This window comes from Austrofundulus limnaeus, unplaced genomic scaffold, assembly GCF_001266775.1.
Source record: "Austrofundulus limnaeus strain Quisiro unplaced genomic scaffold, Austrofundulus_limnaeus-1.0 Scaffold17, whole genome shotgun sequence".
NCBI lineage: Eukaryota > Metazoa > Chordata > Actinopteri > Cyprinodontiformes > Rivulidae > Austrofundulus > Austrofundulus limnaeus.
The window spans coordinates 1543438-1571183 of record NW_013952419.1 but is presented as its reverse complement, the minus strand read 5'-3'; the positions used below and the strand labels follow the sequence as shown (position 1 = coordinate 1571183).

The window sequence follows — 27746 nt, the reverse complement described above, 5'->3', positions numbered from 1 at the left end:
ATCCATCCATCCATCCATCCATCCATCCATCCATCCATCCATCCATCCATCCATCCATCCATCCATCCATTTTCTTCAGCTTATCCGGGATAGTGTAGCCGGGGCAGCAGCCTAATCAGAGAAACTCAGACTTTTCCCTCCCTAGCCACTTGGGCCAGCTCCTCTGGGGGAATCCCAAYGCTATGAAGTGCCGAATWATGCCCGAGGCACCTCAACTGGCTCCTCTCAATGTGGAGGAGCAGCAGCTCTACTTTGAACCCTGAATCCCTGATTGTACTGTTCCAACCTGATGTGACCTAACAAGTGTAATGCTAAAATTTAGTGTGGCAGTTGTAAAKATCAACCTCAACACATACTCTTGAGTGTTAACAGATTACACAAGGACAATGCATTCCTTTAAAGAATAGGGGGTTCATTGTTTCCATTTGGCAGTAGCTGCATTAGATATGGCACAGATGTTTTCGACAGAAAGTCTTACAAACTGCTCAGCTTGTCTAAACCAAAGCAGTGATATTGTAAACTCAAATCATTTTTTCCAGGATTCTTTTTTTTTCTTTTGGTACCTCATCTTGGTTAGGGTTAGGTGAACAAAAAAAAAGGATTAGGGTTGTCATGCTGGATGTCCTTTTCTGATGCAACCTGGTCTTGAACCTGCAGCCTCAGGTTTATGATTGGCAATGACCACTGACCTACATTTTCAGATGTAAGACTAATAAAATAAAGTGTTTTTTTGTTTTGCATACTTACTTTATTTAAACATAGATATAATTTCCATTGATTAAAAAAAATAAGTTTAAACTGATATTTTTTACAGCGTGTCACATCTGAAAAACCTCCACCCCCCTCCGTTTAATCTCGCCCGTGAGTGGCTCATTGTGCACGTCACTCAAACTATGTGGGCGGGACTCAAACAATCCACTCGTGCTCCCCCTGCGCTGTGGACTGTGRAGCACAGCAGAGCAGGAGCAGAGCAGACAGGCGTACAGGAAGGACAGCGTTTATTCATTCACCAGAGGAGCACGCGTCTCCCTCTCTGTGTACGGCTGTGTATTGTTATTCTTATTTTTTATTTTTTTATTTTTTTTATTTTCCCAGAGTTCCACAAACTGAGCGTTTCCTCTAGGAGCTGCATTCCTGACAGCATCCAGAATACTGTATCCGAGGAGCAAGATTTTTATTTTTTATTTTTAATTGTTTATTTTTATTACCTTAAAGACAGTCTGCGTGTCGTGAAGACACTTGTGTTTAACCCCGTTCCCCCCAGAGACGCACACAAGGCGCACCGACTCTTCCTCTGGCAGGTCCACCTGGATAGCTTCAATAATAAGAAGGGGGTCCGGTTCGGTTCGGTCAGGAGTCCAGAGAGGGGAGACGGAGAGGAGAAAAATAACGCAGAGGACCGAGGAAAGAAGAAAGAAAACGGCAGGATGAAGCTGAAGAGTAATTTGATTTTCACCCTCTACACTGTTTACGGGATTCTTCTGAAAGGTGAGCTTTGAATGAGTGGCGCGCGTGCGTGACGCGTGTGTGTTGTGCGCGCGCACATGTTCCAGACCAACTGTGGGGGCAGGATGAGTGAAAGGGGTGGGGGGGAACGCGCGGTCACACACGCGGGTCCTTTCCTGGCACAGAGATGATGCGCTTTCTCTCGAGCTGTTACACACACTCTCACACACGTGCACGCGCATTACACACACGAGTTTATTAATTAATTGATTGATTTTTACTTTATTTTCATTGAGACGCACTAGCCCTGTGCCCTTAATGTGTTTGTATGTGCGTGCGTGTGCAGACGTGCGTGATGCGCACACAGAGGACAGGGCTCGTTCTGTTTATTTATTTATTTATTTATTTATTTATTTATTTATTTATTTATTTATTTATTTATTTATTTATATTTAATCCTGGGGTTCTTTTGGATGTGAACGTGTCCAGAACTGAACGCACTGACTGGACGCGATAGAGGCACGTCGTGACGCCTGGGGCGTCTCGTGCCACATCCTGTTCTGTCCGGTGCGCTAACAGACACACCTCAGAATGGAAGCGCCGAGCCCGCGGCTGTTTATGACTTGCTGCTGCTGCTGCACTTGGATGAGCCCAGAAGTCACTGGAAGCATTTTACGCGCTGAGCTGTTTGGTGTTGTGGAGTCTGGTGGAAACCAAAAGACACAAGATCCTTTTTTTTTAGACATTCACTTCTTATCTTATCTTGGAGAGAGAGAGAGAGAGAGAGAGAGAGAGAGAGAGAGAGAGCATAAAATAATTTAGGACTTTGGGATTTGGGAATACCCCCAATGCAATCCCTAAAGATCAATCTCCAATTCTTAATAGTTTGTTTACTGGCGTTATGTCCTCTCGCACTCCAGGCTATGCTTCTTAATATGACTTTTCTGTTTAAGTTAATAAAGACTTAAAGGGATATACTGGGACTGTTTTGATCAGTCTTATTATGAACAACTGGCAACATTTAAATGGCAGGTGGTCCAACTGTAAACAAGAGGGAGGGAGGGGGAGATGGTTAGGGCGTGGAAGATGGGGTACAAGGTCACTGTTGCTCAGCGGCACAATCAACTAATTAACTGTTTGCAAAATGTCTCACTGTGTTTCACTGACATGCTTTAAAACAAATGTGAACAGATAAAATATCTTGGTAGAACTCTTGTTGCTGAAATATCCTTTTTGTTATTTTTCATTCTCTGATTAAAATCACGTCAATATCTCCGTATAAAACCACAGTTTTGCTCCATAAAAACTAAATAAATAAACAAAAAAAAGGGCACGTAGAATTATATTGGGCCAATAAGGAAAACCAAACGTGAAATTTCAACAAATTTACAGCATAATGTCTCAAAACACTTTTTTTTTTTGTGCTGGATGGCATTCAAGTCCTGAGCTATCCAAAGAAATGCCACAATACTTAACCAAATGTATGAGAGACGAAAAAGAGGAAATACAGCCATTTGGCTTTCATGATTAGTTTAGTCTGATTTAGTCCCCTCCACTGTCAAATACTATCAAGATGTTGAGTGTTTAAGATGTTGGATGGCATTTTTATGACCATGAAAGACAAAATTAGCATCATCTTGACTTTAAGCGCCGTTCTCCACACGAGCAAAAGCAAAACTCTCGATAAGAGATCATTCGGGCTTGATTCTGCCGATCGTTTGTTGTTGCCCCCCTTTGAAGTGTGCTGCATGTGTGTATGTGTGTGTATGAGACAAAGAATGGTCCTTCCTTAATAACCAGACATGATTAAGGCCATTCTTGACTTAATGAATTGGTATGTAATGAGGTATCTTWGGGTGTATCTGTCAGCTTCCACGGCACAATGTATTGACGTTCTAGAGTCTTTCTTTCCCTCTGTATTCTCTTAAGGATGGCATGCTTGTGATGAATGTGTACGTGCATATGACTGTGTGCTCTGTTTGTATAGCTTATGTTTGAAGAGGCCTAAGCAGCCTGCGAACAACACACACAATCACACCAATCTTTTTCCCTCTTGTCTTAACCCTGAAGAGGATAATACCAGGCTGCCTGATTTGAACAGTCATCTGTTGGCTCGAGACCTATTATTGCATAGGTTCCACGCAGCAGGCAGGTCAGCCTCCTTCCGAATGAGGTCCAMCAGAGACAAAGTCGCAGTCTATCCTTGCACTCCAGTAAATGACAGCTGTTTCAGACCCTCTGGCCTCGAGCCAGCTGGCATCGGGAGATCCGAAGACACTAAATCTCCGTCACAAGCTAGACCTGCCCGATGTACTGTGCGAACGGGAGGCGTTGTGACGGAGGTTGTTGTTTACCAACAGCGCGAGTTGTTAACATATTATCCCGTGTGTCTCGTGTGCCCGAGCCGTAGACCAGAGAAAACAGCCTGTTATGCAAATGGGCCTCTTACGTAAGCGCTCGGGGCTGAGCGGTAGGCGAGGGGAGGCAGAGAGCGACACAGAAGCAGGGAGATGTGCTAGAATATAGGAGTTGATATGAGAGTAATGTGGGAGCGGAGGCGTGGAGGAGGAATGCACAATCTCCTCGAATAAAATGTGTTTGTGTGTACGGTGTGCGCCGGTTGCTGTTTACTCTATGGATGCTTGTTTATCGCCGCTGCTCTGTCTGTTTCCTGTCGCTTTGCCTGCTTGGCAGTTGGTCTGTTCTGAACTCTGATCTTGCGAGCCTAAATACAAACTCCCGCTGAGGGATGTGTTTATCCCCACAGTGAGACTAAGCTGCTGAAGGCTGACCCTCCATCCCTCTGTACTTCCGTCCATTCCTCTCTCGCTTCATCCTCCCATCCTGGCGTGGAGCTTTGTACCACAGCAGCGTGGGAAAGCTACTGATAACAAGCGGCCTTGTGTGCGTGTGTGTTTGCAGAGCCACTGATTGCGCGGGGAAAACAAGATGTTCCCGCTTTCTTTTGCTTASTTTTGATCTCCCTCCCTTTTCTGTCTGTGTCTGCAAGTGTGTTCGTTTCCATATCACACATGGATGCCACTCAGCACCTCGTACACTTGCCATGAAACTTCGGCACTGAGAATCAACTGGCTCGATGTGCACATAAAAAATAAAACAAAAACAAAACAGACCCACGTGATGCTCCACTGTGGGTTCACTGCAGCCCAGCCAAGGGATTTCCCATGATCAAAGCCAGTCTTTTGTTAGTCCAGGTGTTTAAAAAGTTAAAACAGAAAGGAGGAGGAGGAAGCTGAAGGGGAATGTGGTGGGATTCAAAGCTTACAAGCTCTTCATGGCAGAGCCAAAAGGTGCTTGTCCAAAATGGCTACAGAAACTATTTCAGTGATGCTTGTTTTCTGCTTGAGTAAAACAGAGAATTTAGGCACGTCATAAAAATGCACAGTTAAAAATACATTGTGTTTGGCTGTAGTAGCTTACTAGAAAGATATTAAATGACCAAACCAGATTGTGCAAATGTTCTGACCTTTTTTTCCCAAATTGAGTCTCCTCACTGAATCATTTAGCTTCACAAACCTTTTTTTGTTTACACCTTGCAAATATTCATTTTAGAACACAAACTACATAGGTTTTTCTGTTTTTCWTAATGACAAACCTCAGAAAATAAARGTGAATTATGTGTTTAAARGACTAAATGTGCTTCAGCATCTCACATAAAGCAGGAGTCTCCTTGCCTTCCCGAGTGAACTGACATACCAGCTGAGAACATGACCCTGCAGTGAGTCGGCTGCCGATGTTTCGTATAGAACTTCAAGGTTCTGAGCCTTTGCTACTGTGTGGGAGCACACATGTATCACCTCAGCTTTAAAGCAGGTATTCTTTTMACTGAATGTTGAGCTACAGGGCTGCACCGATTCTCGCAGCTCCTGAACAAGATAAAAGAAAGTCTTTATAGGATAAAAAGTTGTATGACAACAGTYACACTTTGGCTTTTGAACTGTTGCAAATCTCACAATGTTACAAATAAGTAAAACCTTCAGAATTATTCTGTCAAGCTTAAATTTGAGAACACAGCGTTATTATAACCCAGATGTCATTTTATAATAGAACCATACACTGTGGGTGCTCGGAGCTAATGGCTCCCCACTAGTTACAATCACAGAACATGTCAACCACGTTTCTCTTTGCAAAGAATTCCTGTTAAATAAATGTAGATTTATTATTTTTTTAGTTTTATTTTCTCATTTTGGCATCAAGTCTGTGTTTCATATCTTTAAGGCAATGTGTTATTTTGAATCAGCCCAGAGCAAGGAGGGGAGATCAAATGCTGCCTCCCATAGAGTACGATAGGAACATAAGCCCACAGGTGGATTCTGCTGCATCGGTGTCATCAACAGACAGCGAGTTTTCACCTTAAGACCTCCAAYCAGGTGAAATCAGTGTGTAAGCTCAACCAGCTAACAATAGCTGATGGCCCTTTTTCACCCCATTGTAGCTTTTTTATTAATATGAGATGTTTTTGGTCTGATAATACGGTTTTTTTTGGCAATTTGCACAACATAAGAAATTATATTTGTTTAAGTCCAATATTAGAAAATATAAGAATGTTCTTCATCAGAATAAATAATAGATTTACTGATTTCTAATGATGTGGAAGTGAAAAACTTGCTCTGTGATGGACTGGTGACCTGTCCCAGTAGCATCTGATCTCTTCTCCTTGACCAGAGATACAGGTGCTAGCTCCTTTTGATCCTGTCAGAACAGYTGAGAATTAATGGATGGACGGGAGGTTTTCAGTTGTGTAAAATTCTCGACCCATCACTTGCATTGTCTTAGCTGCTTATCTTCAGATTTTAATTGTTGTTTATCCCAAAAGCTTATGCAGTAAAAGTTAATTCAGGGGAAATTATTGTAAAATAATAACTTAACGCCTAAATGTTAAACTTTCCACCACTGGCGGCACAACAAATATTTTACTAAATGACTTTTCCTTTTTTACAAAGATCAATTTGTACATTTGTTGCACCCAAGTGAAACAAAACCCCWGCGTGCAAAACTACTGAACCTTCTGGAAGTTTCCTTTCTACAGTTATAAGGAGATTTTAATCTTTCAAGCAGTTCAGTTTTCTTAATGCTTCTTTGTTTTTAACTTTTATCTTTTAAATTAAATAACTTGGCATGCTTTGCCCCTTTTTATTTGCCTGCAAATGCTACACGTTTTATTTATTTCGACTTTTAGTACAGCTTAAAAAGATGCAATTATTGCTATTGTAACAAAGTTGGAGGTTCAAGGTGAGTTTATTTCATCTGGCCTGCCCTATTTATGATTATGGACAAATCATAGTTCCCACAAGGTCATTATGTTCTAGTTTCTTTTTTTAGAATGTCAAAACATTTTCATGATGACCTTTAATATTTTTCTCTTTAAAAACTTGGACAAAAATATACAGTTCACGCATGCTTATCTAACTGTGTTTAACCCATTATCTTTAGTTCTACTCCTCTCAATATTTACAGTTACTGGTAACTATTTCTGACCAAGGGTGCTCAGGGTTTTTTTGTGTTGTGTGTGAGTTTGTGAGTGTCAGCATGCATGCATATGTGATGTCTGTGTTTGCATTGAATTCCAAARGGATTAGAGAGTGGCTAATCTAAAACTCCAGTCTTTGACAAGTCATGTGTCACTAATCTCAAACACTCTTAAAGAAAGAGACACAAACACAATCAAGGTTTTGGATTAAAAACTCTCCATACACTGCATGTTGTAATCCTCTAACACAGAAAGGCAAAAAATAAAAATAAAAAAAATAAATGAATGAAAATAGTGACATGGGGAGAAAAAATGTAGACATTATTTTCAGCCTTTTTCTGACTCACACATACACACTTTATGCTTACATGTAAAAAAATAAAAAGTCAATTAGAGAAGGCTGATTGGATGCAGTATCAATTAATGCTAATGCACTTTCCAGGTTCTCTCCCAGCAACCCCTTGCRCAGATAAAGTTCCTTTTATGCCATGTGTTTTTTTTTTCATCTGAAGGCTTCTTTTTATATAACTCCCTAAGGCTGGAGTTCAGAGACTTGGTAGTACATGTTTAATCATTTTCTTCAAAAGAAATAAAGATATGGACAGCGGTGACTCAGTCTACTCTTGTACTAAGTCCTAGCTCTGTTATTGTTTGGGGACTCTGTGTACGTCCACAGCAGAAATTAATTCATAGAGAGGAAAGAGGGCCCATGTTATGTACACAGGCAGTACTGAATACATAGACATATTATATGTGTTCAACAAAAACATACACGGTCAGATGAATACACTCGCTGAAGTATGTGGATGAAAGCAGATAAATCTTTTGTTTTTGTTGTCTTTGTTTGGGATGTTTTGTTGACCTAGATTGAGGGATGGTTTTCTTTCTCCATACTCTGCTCTCAAACATACTATTTTCCTTTTATAAGGGTTGACAAAAAGAGTTGGTACTAATGTTGGCAAACAAATTGGAAGTAGAGAAAAGGAAAAAGGGAAGGAAAAAGTAAACTCGAATGGTCTAGGCGAGTCTGGAATTTTGTCCTTTTTACTTGTGCATTTAGTTTAAAAGAAGGAATTGGGGGCATGGTATTGGGAAAAATAACTGACAATAGCTGTGTTTCCACTGACCATGAAAATGCGCAAATTAGAATTTCAAAAATATATTTGCTCAATGGAAACACGTCAATTTAAAAAAAAATACATTTTTCGACAAAATGTTTTTGCACTAGGACGAGGTGGTTTTTCCGCCATATCAAAATTGGTGTTTTTTGCAAAACTGCAAGAGAAACACTTTTTTTGCATCACGGGAGTCACGTGATCAACAACCGGCTGTTTCTACAGGCAAAAAAGARGACGACGAAGAAYYTAACAGGAAGWAGAAGTAGTAGTAATATCACAGAAGTAGTAAAAGAAAGTAGTAAARTCACCYACTACAATTTRCCAAAAACACAGCATATGTAYCCGCTCCCAAGTAGGGGCTTGTCACTGGAAAGCCTCGATAAKAGATGCCGYCGTCTCCTCTGATGATGAGCGCTAGTGTCGCTGTAGCATCATGTTATGTGTTTACATCCATRGCCGCCATGTTTGTAAWGACTTATAGCGAGAACAAACGTATTCACGCGTGACTTTAATAGCATTTCTTACTTATTGGAAACACTGCACTGTTTTTTCGACATTAACAGACTATCGACAAAAGTTTTGCGCACATTTGCAATGGAAACACAGCTAATGCTATTTTTTCTAACCCTGTGATATATACATATGAAAAAATACAGGAATTTTCAACAGATAACTTGAATAACACTTTAAGTTCTGCTGCCATCTTGTTGATGATGAAGCTGCTCCAATCTTACCTCTTTCTTGTGCATGTTACATGTATGTTTGTTGTTTGTATTTAAGAATTATTCTAATCTTTTCTTGTGCTGGGACCTGAGTACATGTTCCCATCTATCATAAACGTGAATTGTGTTTTARCACCTAACGTYTTGCTTCTGRGTCTCTTAGTTTTTGTGTTAACACTTTAATATTAGCGTTCATGCCAACCGTTTTTACCTCTTTTCCTCCAGTTCCCTGCAAATATGCCCATCTTCCCCATTTTCATCAAGATCCTTGATATCTTCCTCCACAGSTTGAGAACTGACTGACACACTTCTCCAAAATATGTTTCCTTCATTGTCCCAGAAGTTTTACAACAAAATGAAAATGTTAGCTATTTTGACACAAAACTGCCGGCGGAAGCAACCCATCAAATAATGACTGTAACACGCGACCATCTAGTGCAGAGAGTTACAGTTTAGTGGCTTAMTCCCTAGAAAACATGTTGATTTAATTTGTCACCTATTTTGAAGGACTTTTAATGTGACTCTTGTGCACACATATATTGCTTTGACGATGCTGAAATGATGCATTGTGCAGCTCGAACCAGTGCCCATTGAGAGTACTTAAGGTGTTCCAGCAGTCATCAATCAACTAATTCTGGGTAATGTTACACCCAAAAAACTAGTTTCATCCCTTTTTATTTATTCCATTAAAAACAACATCACATTTGTAAGCAAAACTCACACATTCTTGCTTGTCACTGCTTTAAACCAGCTTTAAAAATGCATTTACATGATCAAAAGCTGCAAAACTCTTTACATTTTTTTCTTCATTTCAAAGTTATGGCTCATTTAAATCAAGCCGAAACCACTGATTTAGTGCTTAACTCCTTAAGTTGCACTTATACAGTAACAAAACTGAGTTATGCCATTACACTAATTGAAAAACAAGATTTATTGCATTCACAAATACACTAGTATGCACATGCTTTAGCATTATGGTCTCYAAGGAAAGCTAAAGCAAATTGAAATATAATTCCCCAAAGACACGTGTTCTTCTTAATTGACTCTGTGTGTGGCTGTAGTTCTGTGCACACTCTATTGTGTGTGTGTGTTTTCTTTTTTCTTTTCATATTATTGCCAGAAGTCACTTCCTTGTCCCTTGTCTAATCATCAGCTGGAGGTTGGCCCCCCTGCTTGCACGTCTTAATTTGGTCTTTAAAAGCTATTAGACGCTCTTTTTTTTTCATGAGCACCATTTCTAAACACATCTGATGTGTTAAAATTATGCCTTTTGAATCTGCTGATGTTGTCTTGGATTCAAACTAAATTGGTCCGTTCACTGCAGTGGGTCCACAACACACACATCAAATAGCTTTTTACCTCGGCCTTATTTCAGAGCTTTTAGAAGGAAGAAAATTGAGGACTTCAATAACTTGGTAAGTCTGTATGCGTGTGCATTAGTTTATGTCTGTGTGAAACTAAAGGGACCACACTATATCTAAGAAGTTCAGTTCAGTGATTGTCTTTAAGTGTGTGAAATTTMATCGGTTTGTAGGCTTTATGCTGTGAGCCTATAAACCTTTGAACTCTCATACCGCTAACATTTCAGTACCTCCTAGAACCACAGGAGGGGATCATTCTTAKCACAAGAAGGCATTTAAAGAATTCATTATTGTTTTCTTTACAACAAAATTTGTATAAATTATGGTAAAACTTGCATGTGTGATTCCGGGACCATGTTGTATTGGACAGAAGATGTTTTTATCTAACTTTCTGCAGATCTCATAAATAAAATGAAGTCTTCGTKGGTATCATGGTTCCAGTAGAGGACACACAATTGATCCTAAGACATTTCATGTTAAGAATTGCAACAGGCCATCTTCAGGTTGCAGCTCTGTTGGAATGATTTTTTTTCCAGCATCTTGTTAAGGACGTCTTAGTCCTATTGTAGCCTAATATTGATCCCTGGTAGCATTCTTTTCAGATTCCTCCATGCTTGACTGCATTTGGCTCCCCAATCTAAGTCTTGCATGCTGTGCTGCTGTGGTGGATTTTCAGAATTAATGGTGGACTCAAGCTTTAAACAAGTCAACTGTCATTTGTGTTTACTTATTAAAATTCTATAGCATGGTTACAAGTTCAACAGAGTAAAAGCCTCCACATACTCCCTCCGAACTGCTGAAATCTACTCTCACTGTCACAGCGTGACAGAAATTGCGTCATTTTGTTCACAGCTTTGTGTCTTCCACCCATTTTTGTCACAATCTGCTGGGAGAAATTTTCACCCCACTTCCGCATAATAAATTATTATATAATTGGTCAAAAGTTTGTTTATACCAAAAGAGCTCAGATGCATTTTACTTCAACTACTCGCTTCCAGAATCAAACTGTTGTAGCCGGATGCATACATTTATAAAGATAGTGAAATTGATAAAAACTCATGGATGGAGAGAGCACAGACATGCATGGGGGAATCCATGGTGCTTTYACTGGGACAGATTTGTGGATGAAATAACAGTGGATATCAGTTTTTTTTTCTCTCTCTTTTCTGGAGTGTAGACTCCAGCAGGAATAAACCCTGTTTAGTGGCATACACCACACCGGGAGGGGTTTCCTAGGTGCTCATCAAATCACTGRGTGATCACACATCGACTGTTCAGCTTCAGACAGATGATGTGGAGGCCTTAAATAAGTTTGAAGAAGTTGGGGCAAAGAAAAACACCAAGCAGGAAGTTCAGCATATTGTTGCCCAGTGTCCAGTGATTTGTACAGATCAGGACCCTYTGAGCCACTCAGCTACCAGGAAGTACTTGTAATTGAAGCACGCACAAATCCCACAGCCAATCAACTGACATGGTGTTTCATGACCCAAGTTTACTCTATTAGACAAGAGAAGGAGCCAGACAAAGTGACCTCATTATTCAGTAATCAGAGTGGAAAGTTCCTATCTGTATGTGGCCATGACATGTTTAAATCCACAAACAGGACATGTTATTTCGATAACATATTATGTTGTTTTAAATTAGATTGGTTATGTACCACAGCCATGAAACTATTTTTTAAAATTAGTTATACAATATATTTTCATCCACACAGTCAAAACTTGTTATCTAATCATTAGTTTGCACTCATTCATCCTACTACTAGCTGACTGATATTCACTCAGTTGTGTGTCCTGGGCTGATCTTTGTTACCCAAAGTAACCCAATCATGTGTTTCTTCTGATTGCTCAACCTACATATCAAGATACTCCAATGAATAACAAACAAGTGAATCTGAATATTAAAGAATTTAGACTAATCATTTGCCAAGTGACTAAATTAAATCAGCCAAACTTTATTTAATTTAGTTTTTCAATCCATCCTCCTGTCAGTTGATCTAGCTGCCTTGCAGACAGCACCATTTCGATGACTGTGGTTCTTGGCAAAAAAATAATAATTTGTATCACAGACATCCTGCTATGAAAAAAGGTTATAAAGAGTCACACGTTTTGGGGGAAAAAGTCATGCAAAATAAGACATGGGATTTAATTTAAACYAGTAAAAGGGAATTGAAAAATGATCTCTCAGTGGTTCTTGTATTAAGAAATGCAGAATACATGTAGAGACATCAGCTATGTAACAGTTACAAAAAAGAGCATTCAGAGGAAAATGAGGCTTTACTGTTTTCTACTTGTGTAAATACAACAATTTTCATATAGTGACAATGTCCTTACCATTTATGATTCTTTATTTTTTTAATCATTATTTGAAGCTCAACTCTCTCATGTTTATTTTCCATTATGCTTTTATACCAGCATTTTTTAAGGATTAAAAAAATTACATTGATTTTTTTTGGAGTCTGGCCTCTCTGTGCAGAGATGGCTCCAGGCCTCTTGTAGAGGGGAAGGGAAGATGGAGTCAAGTGAGACAATTTATAACAGTTAAAAACCAAATGAAGTGAGACCCTTGGCTTGGGTAAACGAGTGGCAGTATACATAATGTGCCTAAGGGATTTCTTCTCCACACACACACACACACACACACACACACATTGTACAGTGTCTTCGTGTGTATGTGAGGCCAATCTAGCAAACCCACAGAGCACACAAACACATATCTKCTTCACCATCTGTCTCTGTTTGCCACATTGCAAATCCATTATATGCTACACCACATTATTCCCCCCATTCTAAGTGGCACACACCCCTAAGCTTACTTCCACTATTGCTACCCAGTGGAACGGTGACAATTTGCCACTGCATGCGCATCTTTGTTACAGATGCCGTGGCATGTTTCCAGCTGGATTTTAATACATACTTTCATGCTTCATTTGGATTTTTTTGTAAGTTGATGTTAGCATTGGCACTCTGAAATTTTACAAGCCTGTTTGCTTGTTCCCACTGCTTCACGGGGAAATTAGAGCGATAAGATATTTTCACCGGGTCCCTGTTGAACCAACAATGGACCCCAATAATCTAGCCTCATTCAGAATTATATATTTATATATTTTTTGCAAGTCTGGAGGAAGGATTTAACACAAGCAGACAACACACATACTGTGTGTGTCTGGTGAAGGTTTGGCTCAGTAGTTTTATGGCTAACTCATCTCCAGTTCTAATCAAAAAGATTCCCCAGTCCCGGATCTCCTGCTGAGGAAACAGAGTTATTATGCTTTTAAATGGTCTCCAATTACTGGTAATTTCAGAGCCTATCTTAAAGCTATTTGCTTTTCTTTTGCTTTGCTCTGGTTGAGTACAGCAAGCATTGTGGTGTGTAAAACAACTGGAAAACAAGTTTGACACACAACAGATACGGTTTTGGGGGAAGAAAGCAGCATAGTTAGCTTTTCATTGCACTTTCTTCCTGTCTCAACCCATTTCTTATCATTAAAAATGGCAAACACAGTAAACTCCTTCTTTATCTTCCTCATTAGTGTTTGTCTCAGGGCGTCCATCCGTCTCCTGAACAGCTTTGAKTGGTTGACATGAGTAAAGATTCTCACGCAATTAGATACTCGTTGTCAGTGATGCCAAAGGTTCAAATTATTTTAATAAACATTTTTTTTTTATCTTGGAACATATTCTTAGTGTTTAAAATTCTCATAAACAGCTTGGTTCAATGGTTTTACGCTTGCACAGCTTTAACATTGTTATTCAGAGTGCTACCACAAGGGCAGTTTATAATTTTGAATGTTAATCTTTTGCCCACCTGGGAAGTGAACTTTGTTGGATTAGTCTTGATGAATTGAATTTCAGCTCTCACCTTGACTGTATGTTCTGGCTTTTGGCAGTAGTAATTTATTCTTAGTTGTCATGACATTTCACAGTGCAAAAAAAGGACCCATCAGACCTTTACATTTATTAGTATGTTTTATTCTTATCTTACAATTGGTTGTTGATCAGTAATTAGAAATGGTACATTTTTAGTCCTCTTACATTTCTTAAGAATATAAGTTTAAAATATTGCATTTATATATGTAAGATCTTTTTTATGATATTTACAATTCAGTGCTGGTGAATCCTAGTTCTGTCAGTGGTCCTTGAAATGGTTAAGTCCCTGACTTGAGTGAAGTCCACTGATGTGTAACGGAATTCTTTAGACATAACTAGTAAAGCCTATTAAATGTCTGACAGTTGATGGTTGGTGTTGGGGGTAAAAACCAAGCCACAAGGTCAAAAAATACTGTGATGGAATGTTCAGAGTTATTTGGGAAGATGAAAGAATCTTTCTTCTTTGAGAATAAAAGTGCAAATGAGGTATCTTGCTAAACTATACAAAGGGTTGGAAACAACCAGCTTGCTTGCTGTCTTGRAAATCTTATATTCAATAAATATTTAAAGAGTAGAGCGGGTGGGGGAGTATTATGCAGAATTGATTTTTTTTTAGATTTTTACATTATGTTATAATGGCATTCCCTCATCAAAAACATATCCATTGTTGCTTAGATTTATTCATGTATGTTTGAGAAATTCTTGGAGCTGCCTAACAGCTTCTTGGTACAAAGCACCACCTATTTGTACAAAGCACTCCCCCTGGAACTCAGTCTGAGCAGAGCTCCCGCCCCGCAGAGCACCACACAAAGCATTGTTGTGAAGACATGTTGAAGTGGGAGTGTCAGAAATGGAAAGGAGGTTCTGAAAGCGACAGAGGCCAATTTTAAGGTGCTTACATAGACTATGATGCAAAGATAAATTTATTTTTGATACATACAGCATTTTTATAACTGGAGGTAGCATAGATGCGGTATAGAACTGAACTATGTGCCTGGAGAACCCCCACCCCCATCACCGTATTTTATTTTTATTTTTATCTTTTTAAGAAAAATACTGTCAGAACAGAACTACATCAAATGTAGATTATGGCAGCCTTTAAATTTTGAATCATGGAAGTCATGTTTTGTTAGTAACTTTTATTTACAAATGCTTCTTTGAGAGATTCCATGAGTCCTGACAAATTCTTTTACAGAAATTTTGTAGTTACCTCTGCCTTCCTCAACAGTTTCTTGTCTTGCTTTTATTTTTCAGCTGTGGCTACATTTCCCAAGAGGCATTTGCCAGCATGCAAATGCTGCTGCATGTGTATGCAGCTGAAATGGACCAGCTAATGCTAATCTTTGCTAATCCTCTGAGAAGCACTCTCAGAGCAACATTATCATGTTATTCTGTTGCTGAGCTGGATAGTGTAAGAGAAGGGAAAGAAAAAAATGTTGAATAGAAACTCAAGTAAAGCAAATATTAAATTGTAACAGATGACACCAAATCCTCTCCCCGGTGATTACCTTTCAGTGTGTGCTTCTATGGCCACGCTCACACACATAGACGGACACGGACAGAGCTGCAGACATGAACTATTAAAGGATAAGATTGAACTAAAATCTCACAGCAAAGCTGTAATAAGAGATGGTGTTAACCAGAGTTGCAATGAGGTGGTAAATGGTACCCTACTGTTCAGGACTCAGCACTGATCCTAAGCCTTTGCCTTAATGCACTGGTCACTCTAATCCTAACCTTATTAAAAAGTGAGTCCATAAGCAAACAAGCCATGTCTTGTAGTTTTTCAGTACAGCTGATCATGAACCATCTTGTTTGAGAATGACCTTCAAACGATATAACCATTGAACCATTGTTTCCAACCCCTAAAATATATTTGTAATCACACAGCTTTACAGTTTTATTAGAATTTAGTAGCATTTGAGTATTTTTTTCTCTWACACAAAGCTGAATCCAGAAAGAATACCTATTTTTCCCACCCCCAAATTATACGTATTCATGCTGCTTTTCAAAAGCAGGGTACCCTGGAGAGCGCATGCTAGTGATATAAACCCTATCTTTGTTTACAGAAAAGAGCTGTAAGAATTATTACAAGAAAACACTACAGTCACCTATCAAATTCATTAWTTTGTCAGTTGAAATTATTGAAATTCTATGAGCTGGTTGATTATAATACTTTACAGCTTCTGTTTAAGGCTCACAAACATATATTACCTGTAAACAACCAATTTAATTTTGTTACGAGAGAAAGTTGTTGTGATCTGAAGGGGATAGAGATGTTTGTGAAACCCGGATTTCGAACTACTTTGAGGGAGTGGTGTAGTTTGAAACAAGGAATAAGACTGTGGAACAATCTGGAGAGTGATGTCAAAAATGCCAGATCAATGTTTATGTTTAAAAGAATAATAAAAGTCACTGTGTTAAAGAAATATGAAACAATATACAGTATAATATACTGTTCACATAATGAATGTGCATTCATACAAGTTCGACAAGGATTTGAGGTTGTTTTTGTTTTAAGTTTTCTTGTTTGTGGATTATTATTGTTAAAAAATATTAATTTTGGGAGGAAAAATGTGCTGATATTATAAGATTGTTTCTTCTTTCTGCCAACTTTCATTTTAATTGTGTTTTGTATTTTTATTGTATATAAATTTATTTTGTTATTTTTTAAAGTATTATTTGTGTAGCCTGAAAGTGATAGAACTTTGGAAGTTGGGTCCTGTGGAAAGTTTATGAATAATATTTTTGTAAAATCCTCTTTGAAAGACGTCAGTTTGGAGAAACTGACTGGATTGACCAGCTAGTCTAAAATAGGCAAAGTCTATAAGAAATTTCTGCCATCATAATATCAGAACTCAGTCTCAAACATCTCAAACTCTTAATGCGGAAGCTATTTGTTAAACCTTTACTGTACATCACTGTAATCTTTTATTTTACATGGTAGCCAGTTTATTTCTGCCAGGCCTCTCTTTGGATTATAAAATAAAAAAAATCCCTCCCCAACACACACACACACACACACACACACACACACACACACACACACACACACACACACANCACACACACACACACACACACACACACACACACACACACACACACACACAATTTCCAAATTTCCAACCAGACACTCATATATTTTGTTTTCAAACTGTGTTACAGTTTATTTCACCCCTTAACTTTTTTTTAACAATTGAACTTATAAAAGTAAATGGTAATTAGCCTGAGCATGTATAGCGCTTTATCAAGTCCCTACAGACTCAATAAATATTTAAAAAAAGCTTATGGCAGCAGTGTGCATGCACTCATTTTTWWTTTWWTWWTWWWTTTTTATTCAGTGCCACACCCTCCACTTTGAGAACCTCTTTACACTTATTTATAAAYAATACTATTGTTATTAGCGAGCACAAACTGCAGCTACAGCTAGATTGGACACATTCAGTGACACCTGACAGCTGCTCACTATCTCTCAGTTTAGTCGGAATTAAACTTTATTGTTATCTAAAACAGGTAAGATGGTGTGTATAAACTTTCCACKAAACTCCACATCAAACAATCTGACCTATCCCTTTTCTGCTGTTCTGTTTCAACTTAATACGCCACTACTTTCAAGTAAAAATAAAACAAACAGAAAAGATTAATATGCCCAAATGTATGCTGAAATAAACTCATACAGTAGTAAATTCATGCCCTTTGAAAAATCTTCTGATTCTTGTGACTGTTTCTAGCTCATCGGGGTTCATCTTGTCCACCAGGAGACTTTGCCCCAAACAAGTCCAATCATACAGAAAACTTAACATTTAAAACAATACATTTCCAGTTTAAATTAAATGCTAAAATCACTGATATTTTGCAACAAAGCGTGGACCGAGGCACTCATTGAAATACAAATATGATCATATCTTCCTTTTGAAAGACTGAAGTAGAACATATCAAACATTAATGTGACGTTGAATCAAAGCAAGTAGACATAAATGTGCTAATTTGTATTAAATGAGGACTTTTAAAGCAAGACTGTGCAAAACAGATTTATTGCTTGTGGTGCCTTAATTCCCTTTTAGGTTAATTTGGAACAATTTCTTTGAAGTAGGAGTTCWTTTTATATCTAGTGGGTACTTGTCATTCAGACAAGACCACTTTGATTGAAGAGATAACAGGGAAGCAAGAGGTAGGAGGGAGACACAAACAGACAAAGACAGCAGACATGCACCAGGGGAAGGTGATGAGTTGTTTATGAGATGCAGTGCGAGTGGATGTTGTGCCTGTGGCTTGCTTAGTATCTTGAATGACATGTTACTGGCCACTGCTGTGTCACTGCTTTTTTTTAAAGCCTTGCTGTGATAAGATGAGAGGAGACAGGGAAGCTGGTTACAGCAAAACACCCTGTGAGTCTGTGTGTCATAAATGGGTTGATGGTGAGGGAATAAGAGAATTAAAAGAACGTAAGGGGTAACAGAATAAATGGCAGCAAACTGAGGCTTTTCCCCAGTGAGGAAGGAAAAAAAAAAATCAAAGCCAAACAAAGAAAAGCAGCCATGCATGACATTTTCAGGAAATGAGCTTTGACTCATCTCTAGTCTGGACATCAAACACATAAACTTCCACACACTGTCCAACAATTGRCATTTTAGAAAAGCCACAATGGACCATTTAAAATTTAGGCCAGTTAGATGTAATTAAAATGAAAATAATAATAATAGTAATACTATTTAAATGTCCAACATTTCTTGAAAGGAATGCAAATTGCCATAACCGTGTTTCATTTCAGAATTTTTGAAACATCATTTTATTCTGGGAAATTATCATTTTGGGTGTTTAGTTATTCAGTTTCCAAATAAAACAAGAAAAAATGAATATTGCTGTCTTTTCGTTTTAAACAAAATTAGAAAAAGTTGAAAAAAGTGTAGATGGTTAAAGCAAAGAAGAACTTTATATGTTGTTAATGCACTATTTGGGATCTTCTTGTTGAACCGGGAATCGTGGCTTGACCTCCTGATGCATTATGTTTTCACTTCTCACCAGGAGTATTTGTCTTATTTAGAGGCAGTCGACTCATCTTGTTTAGAGCTGATGAACGTGAACAAATTGTCCTTATTGTTCCAAGTTATGCATAATAAACTTTGAATGTAGCCACTGTCAATATTTTTAGGAATGGTTTCCTTTTTAACCAGCCTTTCAGTCTCTATAAACTCTTCTTCTTTTGTCATTTCCGGTATCGCTACATATTAAAACAACAACTGTTTATTTTATTTTGGATTTCGATAGATAAAGCAAAAATCAAACACTGTATGTTTTTAATTAGTTTGAGTTTACTTTTTTTATATTTAGGTTTTAAAAGCAGAGAAACAACAAAAAATACAGTTGGTTTCTTTTTGCAATTTTATTTTGAAACGGAAAATCAAAAGATCTGACTATATACAGATTTTAGTTCAACCTTAAAAAATTATGTGAATTTTAAAACACCATTGTGTGTGTATCAGCTACTGCTAATTTCTAGCACACAATCTGTAAAACTGACAAAATTAAAGCCATTTTTTTTTGTGTTGACTATTGTGGATGTTGCAGCCATTTTAAATGGGATTGACTCCAAAAGCTTTTTGGTTAAAGGCATATACTTCTTGTGATTACTTTCTGCAAGTTTGATTAAAATCCATCCAGCGGTTCATGAGCTTTTTTGGTAACATACAGAATAACACAAAGACATGGACAAAAAAACTATATCGACCACCTTTCATCTTTTGGCGGAGGGCACTAATCATAAAGAGAATATGTTTTGCAAAGTCTGGGTTATGTTGCTATTTGAAAACAAATATAAATGCAAAAATGTGATGATTTTCTTTATGGTCATTATGCATGATGCATAACAGCACATAGCACTTCAATTGTATTTTCCTAATATAACACTGAGTATTTAACAGAACTCCCAAACTGTGCCACATTACAGGCCCATCTGTCAACGTCACTTGTTTTAAGTGATATATTTCTCCTAATCTCTTTAGAAAAGAGAGCAGACGCTGTCTGTCTGTTTTTCCCCCTCCTTTTCATTTATTTCTGGTGTTGCACCTTGTAGATGGTGCGAGTGCATTTGTTTCACAGCTGGCTGCACAWACAGGCCGTGATGAAAATCAGGCTGCAGCTCGTTTTCCATTTTGCTGTGGTTGTAAAATTCCATTGTTTGAGCTTTAGCATAGTCTTACAGTGGAGTTATTAATATGAAAAGTTAAAATCTGCAACGCAGGTGCATTTTATTCAGAGTGTCATGGGAGGAAAGCTGGGTTGTTGTGAGCTGCCTGGATTYTTCTCATGCATGATTTAACTAAACATCAAGGCAAGTTGTAATCTTTTTGTCATCTTTATTCACCATGGAAAATTACAGACGTGTAGTTTAGTAAGTCTACATGTGAACTGTCCAGCCACTGATGTTTTTTTTGTCCACTGCCAAAGTCAAAGGTGATAGTGTTTAACCTGTCTGTGAATGTGTTTGTATGTATTGGCAAAATATCTCYTGAACCAGTTTGCAGAATATGATAAAACTGTCAGACAGTACATTTACAACTGATGGCTGACACAGCTAACGYAATTTGAAAACACAAGAACAGCTCTAACAAAACTAATTTTACAAATCGTGAGCTAGAAAACTGATTCCTATGAATAGAAAAAAAGTGCTGCAACTTTAATATCTATGCGTGGGGATAAGTTATTATGATATATATATAACATTTTGAATATTTGGTGGCATTTTAACTTTTTCTTTTCTAAAAAAATCACCTGAAAATGACAACTCTGATGTTTTTCTCCAAAGTAGTTAACAATAAAGTCATAAGGGAATCACAATCCTAATTACTGCTCACTTTCTCATCGCATTTCTTCATTTTTGTCTTCATGTCTAACCCTCTCATCCACCCTTCTCTCACCTTGCTGTCTGGATGCCTCTTTTTTCTCCTACCACCGACACCTAAGTCTCCAGTGTCACTCGGGGCTTTCATCTCGCCAGGGTGCTTCCTTCATAAGAATACCCCAATTGGCAGACAAGCACTCTTGTCAGACACCATTCATTGCCCTTGCATGGATATGAAAAGTGTTTTAACAAGCACCACTGAGTTTTGCAGTGCAGTGGAAACTGCATATCAATGCCAAAGTCAATCCTGTGAACACGCTAAAGAGGCAGGGAAGTTTGGAGACTGCTCCACTGATGTCCTTGTCAGACAATAAAATGTCTCTGCAGCATTCTAAAAGTAGTGAGTATGAAGCAATTTTTAGTTTTTGCTGATATACAGTATGTCAAAAACTTGGATTTAGAAATGAAACTGTAAAACTAATTGGACTAGATAGTTCCTTTTTCCTAAATCTGATGGGTTTTTTGTTAATTTGGTTTAAAATGTAGGGTCTCTAAGATACATGTATAAGTTTAATTTATGCTGTCTGATCAGTCAAAAGGGGTGTAAGTTTTTTAATACATTTGTAAACGATTAACAACACAATTCTGAAGGGATAAATCAGCTGAGAGGTTAAATTGTAAGTTTTACTCCCTTATGATAGCAAGCTTCAAAAGAATTTATGTAAGAGCTGTAATATTAGTGACTAGCCTGCATAGCTTCCTTGATATTGAGGGAAATAATTTAAGAGCAAGTCCTAAAAAGGTTTGATATGAATCAGTGCAAAGATTGCCTAGGATAAGTGTTAAAAGGTTGCCAGAAAATTATACTTCTCCACATCTTATTTTCCCCTCTTTTCACTGGTCAATTTATGCGAATGGAATTGGGAAACTATCTTCTTAAAGTGGCTTGATCCACTGCTGAGTAAAAGAAAAAGAAGCTAAAAGGCAGATGATGTCATCATAACGAGTGTTCTACATTCCCAGGACAATGATCTAAGCCAGAAGGAAACCYTCTTTGATACTGAAAATATATGAAGGGCTTGCTTTATAGACCATGACATATAATTTCCTCTCTTCAGAGTGCAACATACGGTCCTCCATTTCCATCAGAAGGCACCCAAGCTGAAGTGATGAAAGTGTAATGCTAGCAGGTTACGTTCTTTTGGTTTCATTCTCTGTGTCCTTTGCTCTCTCTTTCCCTGTGTCTGTCTCTGGATTAAGTGAGACTCCAGCTTTATCTCAGTGCTGTTGAACTGCACAAAGGGCTATGTGCATCTAAATGACAGTTAATATGCAACATCTGCCAGAGGGCTCAGATAATGTCCTACCTAAGCACTTCTATGTCTGCTTCTGTATATTTTGCATATCCTTAAGTGGCATATAAATCTTCATAATGGAATCAACACAGAATAGTGGTGAAAAGCATTGTGGATATGACTTTCAGATTCAACAAATACAGAAAGTTAGACTTCATCTGGATACTAAAATGATTAGATAAGAGGTGGTTTGATGAAATCCTTGAACCCAGAAAAGCAAAGAAAGAGAGGTGTTGCAATGTCAAAAAAAAAAGGCTAAAAACTTGAGCACATTGTTACATTAAGAACTGTGTGTAAATGTGAGTACAGCCTTGCAACTTCCTTAGGACTGTATTCACATCAGCCCTGTTTAGTCTGCTTCAATCAAACTCTCGTTTGTTTGCCTAGAAAGTCCGGTTCATCTGGGGTGGTGAATGTGCAATGGGGACCTTCACTCATGACGTCACACATATCATTTGCATTCATTAGCTGCCGCGCTCGGAAATGATCGGACAATCTGAGTGGATTCTATGGAGATTCAATGTTAATAACGTAACAGATAAAGACGTTTCTTGAGCAAATTTTGAGACATCCGACTTCAGGAATCACAAGAAAGTTCAGTTGAAATGTTGTCTGGAGGGTCGAGGTCTTCGACAGACTTGGAAAGCGAGTGGAATTGTTAAAAAAGGTTGGTGTTTTTACCGTGTCTTACTTATCTTAGCTTGCTGCATTTATCGTGTGTCTGTGTGAGTATTTTTATCACTCGAATCACCGCTTCTGCATAGTGTAAAGAAACTTAATGGTGACGTTTAAAATTTGTGTAAATAAAATATTTTCACTATATGCTGGACTGACTGCAGTAGAGACTGAGTAGAGTGCTGTATATGACCAAGGCATAGACGCTACAAGTAAAGCTAGCAGAAGCAGGAGGCTACAGTAAAAATAATAAGGCACCTGTTTATCAGCAGAAAGTACAGGGATAGAATCRGGGTGGTCCAGTGTTGGTCTTTTACTTCAGATTAAATCTTTGGAGCAGAGTCCATGATTTTTTCCAGTCAAACTCATCTCYTCCCATCACTCGAACCCTGCTATTGGTCTGCATCTTAGCTTGGGAAAAGTGAAAAAAATACTTGTTTCATGTAGGGATGATGGCTGTATCCTGAGTCACTGTTYCGAGTACTGTAGCACAGTGTTTTGTGGTCCTCCCGGTAAAGTTTCATGCTGTTTTCCTGATTTTATTTAAGTTTAAACGCAGCTATACCGGCGCTGCTACAAGACTTTATACGAGTATCAGTGTCGGTCGGACAGAGTCACGTGACTCGCGTTCTAAAAATAGCCTGAATGAACCCCCATTGAACTCTGATGTGGGCAAAAAAGTGAACTCTGATCCACCTYAAAACCTAGGTATCAGCTTAGTTGAGGTGAACTCTGGTGCAGTTCAAAGCATGTGAATGACAGTGCATGCCTCATATGGAGCCGTCTCAGCCTCCTTGTATGAAAAACAACYTTCTCCATGGTCTTCTGCCTGATCTTCCGCTCATGCTGAGCCTATTGTCGAAGAGTGTTTGTATGGCACATTTTCCAAAGACAAAAGAGAAATCCTACAACTGCTAAAAATCTGACCCCACTCCATATTAGTTTACATTTTGTAAAGACAGGAGTTGTGCTCAGTGTCTTCTTACAATGTTTTTGTGTAATTTCCTTCAGTGTTTCTTGATGCAGRGCCACCTCAGGCAAGGAGATGAACAGGTAGTTCATAGTGTTTGTTTTATTTGACACACTGCAGTGTGAAAGTGAACCGCATCAGCTGAAAATGTAGCAAATGTTGCTATGCTGGTCCTCAATCGAACACAGTCTACCAGACTAAGAGTTTGCAGGGTTAAAAATAGCTATGTGTTGCTAATTAAATGCATTTCATTTTCAAGCATCAGCACCTCTACAGACAAAAAAAGTAATTTTGTTGGAATGGATCATTTAGGTGTGTGTTTAATGCTAATTTTTTTAGGCTTCATCAATGATCTTAGAGACTAAATAGTTGTCTGTTCTTCTGGGAATGGTTATAGGACCACTTTTAAATGTGATGATCTGTTCTAAAGTGGAAAAGAAAAGATTTTAGTATTTTTAGATTCTCAAAGTGTAAAGACCTTGGTCAGGATGGTACTAGTTATAGATCATGACAGAACAAAAAGACTGAGTGAGTAGGTGTGTTTGGTAGATTTGTTCGAAACACTATTTTTTCTTTCTTAAAAAGCAGCTTAGGTTTGCAAAGCTACATTCAAACAAATTGCCCAACTTCAGGAACAATAGTGTTTTGACATCAAGGCCAAAATGGATATTATTTTTCTTTTTGTAACATTGCACAATTTCACAAATACTAAACATGACAAATGTTCAGCTCATGCGAACTGCTAAACACAGTGGTTAAGGACCGGTGATTTGGGCTTATTTTTTCCAGCCAAAGTACGTGGGTACAACCAAGTCACTAAAATTAACACAACAACACCACAGTTGGCAAGAGTCAAAATGTTAGGCTCAAATTAGGTCATTCAACAAGACTGTGTTTGCAAGCACTGCAGCAATTCTAAAACAGAATAGCTGAGAAGAAAAGAATCAGGGTGTTGTTATGGCACAGTCAAAACCCAAATCTRCAACTAACTTTAATTTAGTGTTTATATCTGAGACAATGCTTTGCAAGCCTTGCTAAAAGTTCACTCACATATACACAAGCACATTTGTAGTAAGAAAATGTAGGTGTTTGTGRGTGCTTGATTCCAAATTTTGTTATTTGGCATAAATATTAAGGCACTTTTAAAGAAAGATATGGAAGTCAAATGCAAATTAAAAAGGAAGCCCTATATGCTATAAAACTGGCAACTAGAGCAGAAAATACTGTAGTTTGATGTAGGTTCTTCTCCTCATCAATTCAATTTATTTTGTGGATGTAATAAATATGATTATGGTTTTATTGTGTAACCTTTATTCACAAATATTCTCAAATTTTTTTGTTTTTCACATGAAATAAAAATAAGCTACTTTTTAAGTGTCCTCCCCCCTCAAACAACAGCTTAAAATGATACATCTACTTTAGATAATCATTTTAGTGTTTGTGGTAACCCCATGCTTTTATCCACAGTCAAAACTATGCTACTAAAAAAGCTAATCAGATGTATGCATTAACTGGCAGGCACAAGTCACCAGTCTCACACTGCTGGATCAATATTGTATTAGCTTATAAGTAAATTAGCTTTTTGCTCGATTACTAAATTGCAAAATGTCATGCATTTAATGAAAATGTTAAGAAAAGTGCTTCATTACTTCTAGAGAATATAATTCTTTAACCAAAGTAGGTAAATAATAAGGTTTGCCACTGACTGCATACCAAAATGAAATACAATGTTTCACTAAATAAAATTACATTTTGTTTACATTTGATTTAGATATCGATGGAAACATTTGCCGTTATTTGTGTACACAAGTCAACAGAGGAAAAATCAATCAGTCTTATTTTGTAGCTGAAAAAACCTTGTGTAGATGTTTTGTTGTTTAATAMGCTCCACACTGCAAATCCAGCCCAGGAACAACTGAAGGAAGAGGCCAACGAGCACCCTGAACCTGCCAGATCTCAAACCGATAAAACATGTGCCGAATGTGGCAGAACAAGCTCAAACCACAGAAACCTCACACCACAACACACATGTCTCATAAGATCTACTGCCAAAAGGCCGATGCCAGATACCACAGGACATCCCTGAGATCCTCCGTTCAAGCCCTGATGGGTCAGAACTGACTTGGCAGTATGAAACAACCAACACAATGAGACAAAATGTTAAAGTTTTTAACTGATTAGTGTAAAATATTGYTAATAATAATGCTTAAAAAATAAATCAGTGTAGATAATTGTATGACAAAAATATATCAAATTAATAATTAGATGAATACTCAAATTAACTAAAGTGGGATTGTTTGGAAGGTTGCTAACAACTAATYACTCACTTCTTTGAATGACTTCACTTTGGAGAAACTGACTGTATTTTGGTTCTGGTCGATGAACTAATGGCTGATTCAAGAACAAGACCAATTGATTTTGCCTTAGAACAAGTCCAACCTTCACATCATCGTCAATTTTACAAAACATGATTATTCTGGCAAAAATATTATATTTGTGTCAGACCTGCCCTGGACCYAATTAGAAGGGCTACAGCTAGCTGCTACAGTCGTTATTTACTCTTGTAAATAACCATCAAATTGTCTGTAAATATAAGGATAATGGTATGTAAAGGTTTATCAAAAGGAATTTGCATAAACCGCTAGAAAAGTTTTGAGACTGGAGTTGATTTAAGACAGTAGCAATTTGGTCTCGGTCCAAATTCAACTAGCTATAAGACTGTCAATCTAGCCAGAATTTCTCTATTTCTTCAAACTGAGGTCAATCAAAGAGCTACAACAGGTAAGATACTAATTGCTTAGAACCTTTCCACAAAATTCCATTTCTAAAGGTTTTAACTACCTCTTTAAGTGAGGCGTAATTTTATAGGGTTTTATCAATGTGTTCATCAAATTGTGTTTTGAAGAACAAACAATTTAAAAATGATTTTTTTTACAATTTTTCCAATTTAAAAATAATCATAATTTACAATGTTAAACTCAGACAGGATCAAATTTAAACTAGACACACTGACATATAATAAAATCTACTGAGCAGCTGCAAAGATCTCCCTCTCTGTCTCTGTCTCTCTCTCTCTCTCACTACACGCCTGTTTTCCTTCGCTCTGTTTCCTAAAGGGGACACATGACTTGTTTACAGTCTTTGTAGCAACAACTAAATGAAATCACATTTCCCATCAGTCAGTGGGCTAATTGAGGCTACCTCTTCTATTAGTTGTCTGCTCACATCTGCTTTGAAGGGAGCCTGTCTGATCAATGCACAGTCAAGAGCTGGACACTTGGGTGTACATACACAGACACGCCCTGACTCTCTTTATCTCTCTCTCACACACACATATGCTTGTTCTTCTATTCTGATGGGGACTTTTAATTGACTTCCATTCATTTATTGGTTATTTATTTATCCTAACCCTGACCCCTTACCCTAAACCTAACCCAAAACCTAACCCCTAACCRCTGACCCACCATTGATATTTCCCCTAATGGGGACTGGGCTTCTTACCCCCATAAGGAACATGGGATTCCATTTGCTTTTTTAATGTGCAAATGTTTCAAAAACATTTAAAATTAAACAAAAAATGTTGCAGCATCAGACTCGGAAATAGGGGATTCCACCAGTTTCAGAGTGTTTGCATTTAGTAAAAGTGAAAGTTGAGGTGCTCTTCTTCTATCGTTTGTGGTTTAGAAGGACTCCGGCTGTTCCCACAGTTTTGGCAAGTTCTTCCTACCCAAATCCTTTTCTCAGTATTTCTGTTGTCCTGCCAACGGTGAGTGAAAGCACAGAAGTGTATTATGGACCGGTCATGCATAAGTAACGAGGGGCCCCTTTGTGTGTGTGTGTGTGTGTGTGTGTGTGTGTGTGTGTGTGTGTGTGTGTGTGTGTGTGTGTGTGTGTG

The 27746-nt window shown here is 38.0% G+C and overlaps 1 protein-coding gene across 1 annotated transcript in view; it reads left to right on the top strand.

Annotated features, from left to right (window-relative positions):
* Positions 1–943: 943 nt before the first annotated feature.
* cadm2a (cell adhesion molecule 2a) overlaps positions 944–27746 on the top strand; it is a gene marked incomplete at its 3' end in the record, with an annotated part of 251538 nt that continues 224735 nt past the window's right edge. The window contains 1 exon segment of the mRNA XM_014003220.1: positions 944–1488. Coding sequence (XP_013858674.1) covers positions 1428–1488 — 61 coding nt within the window.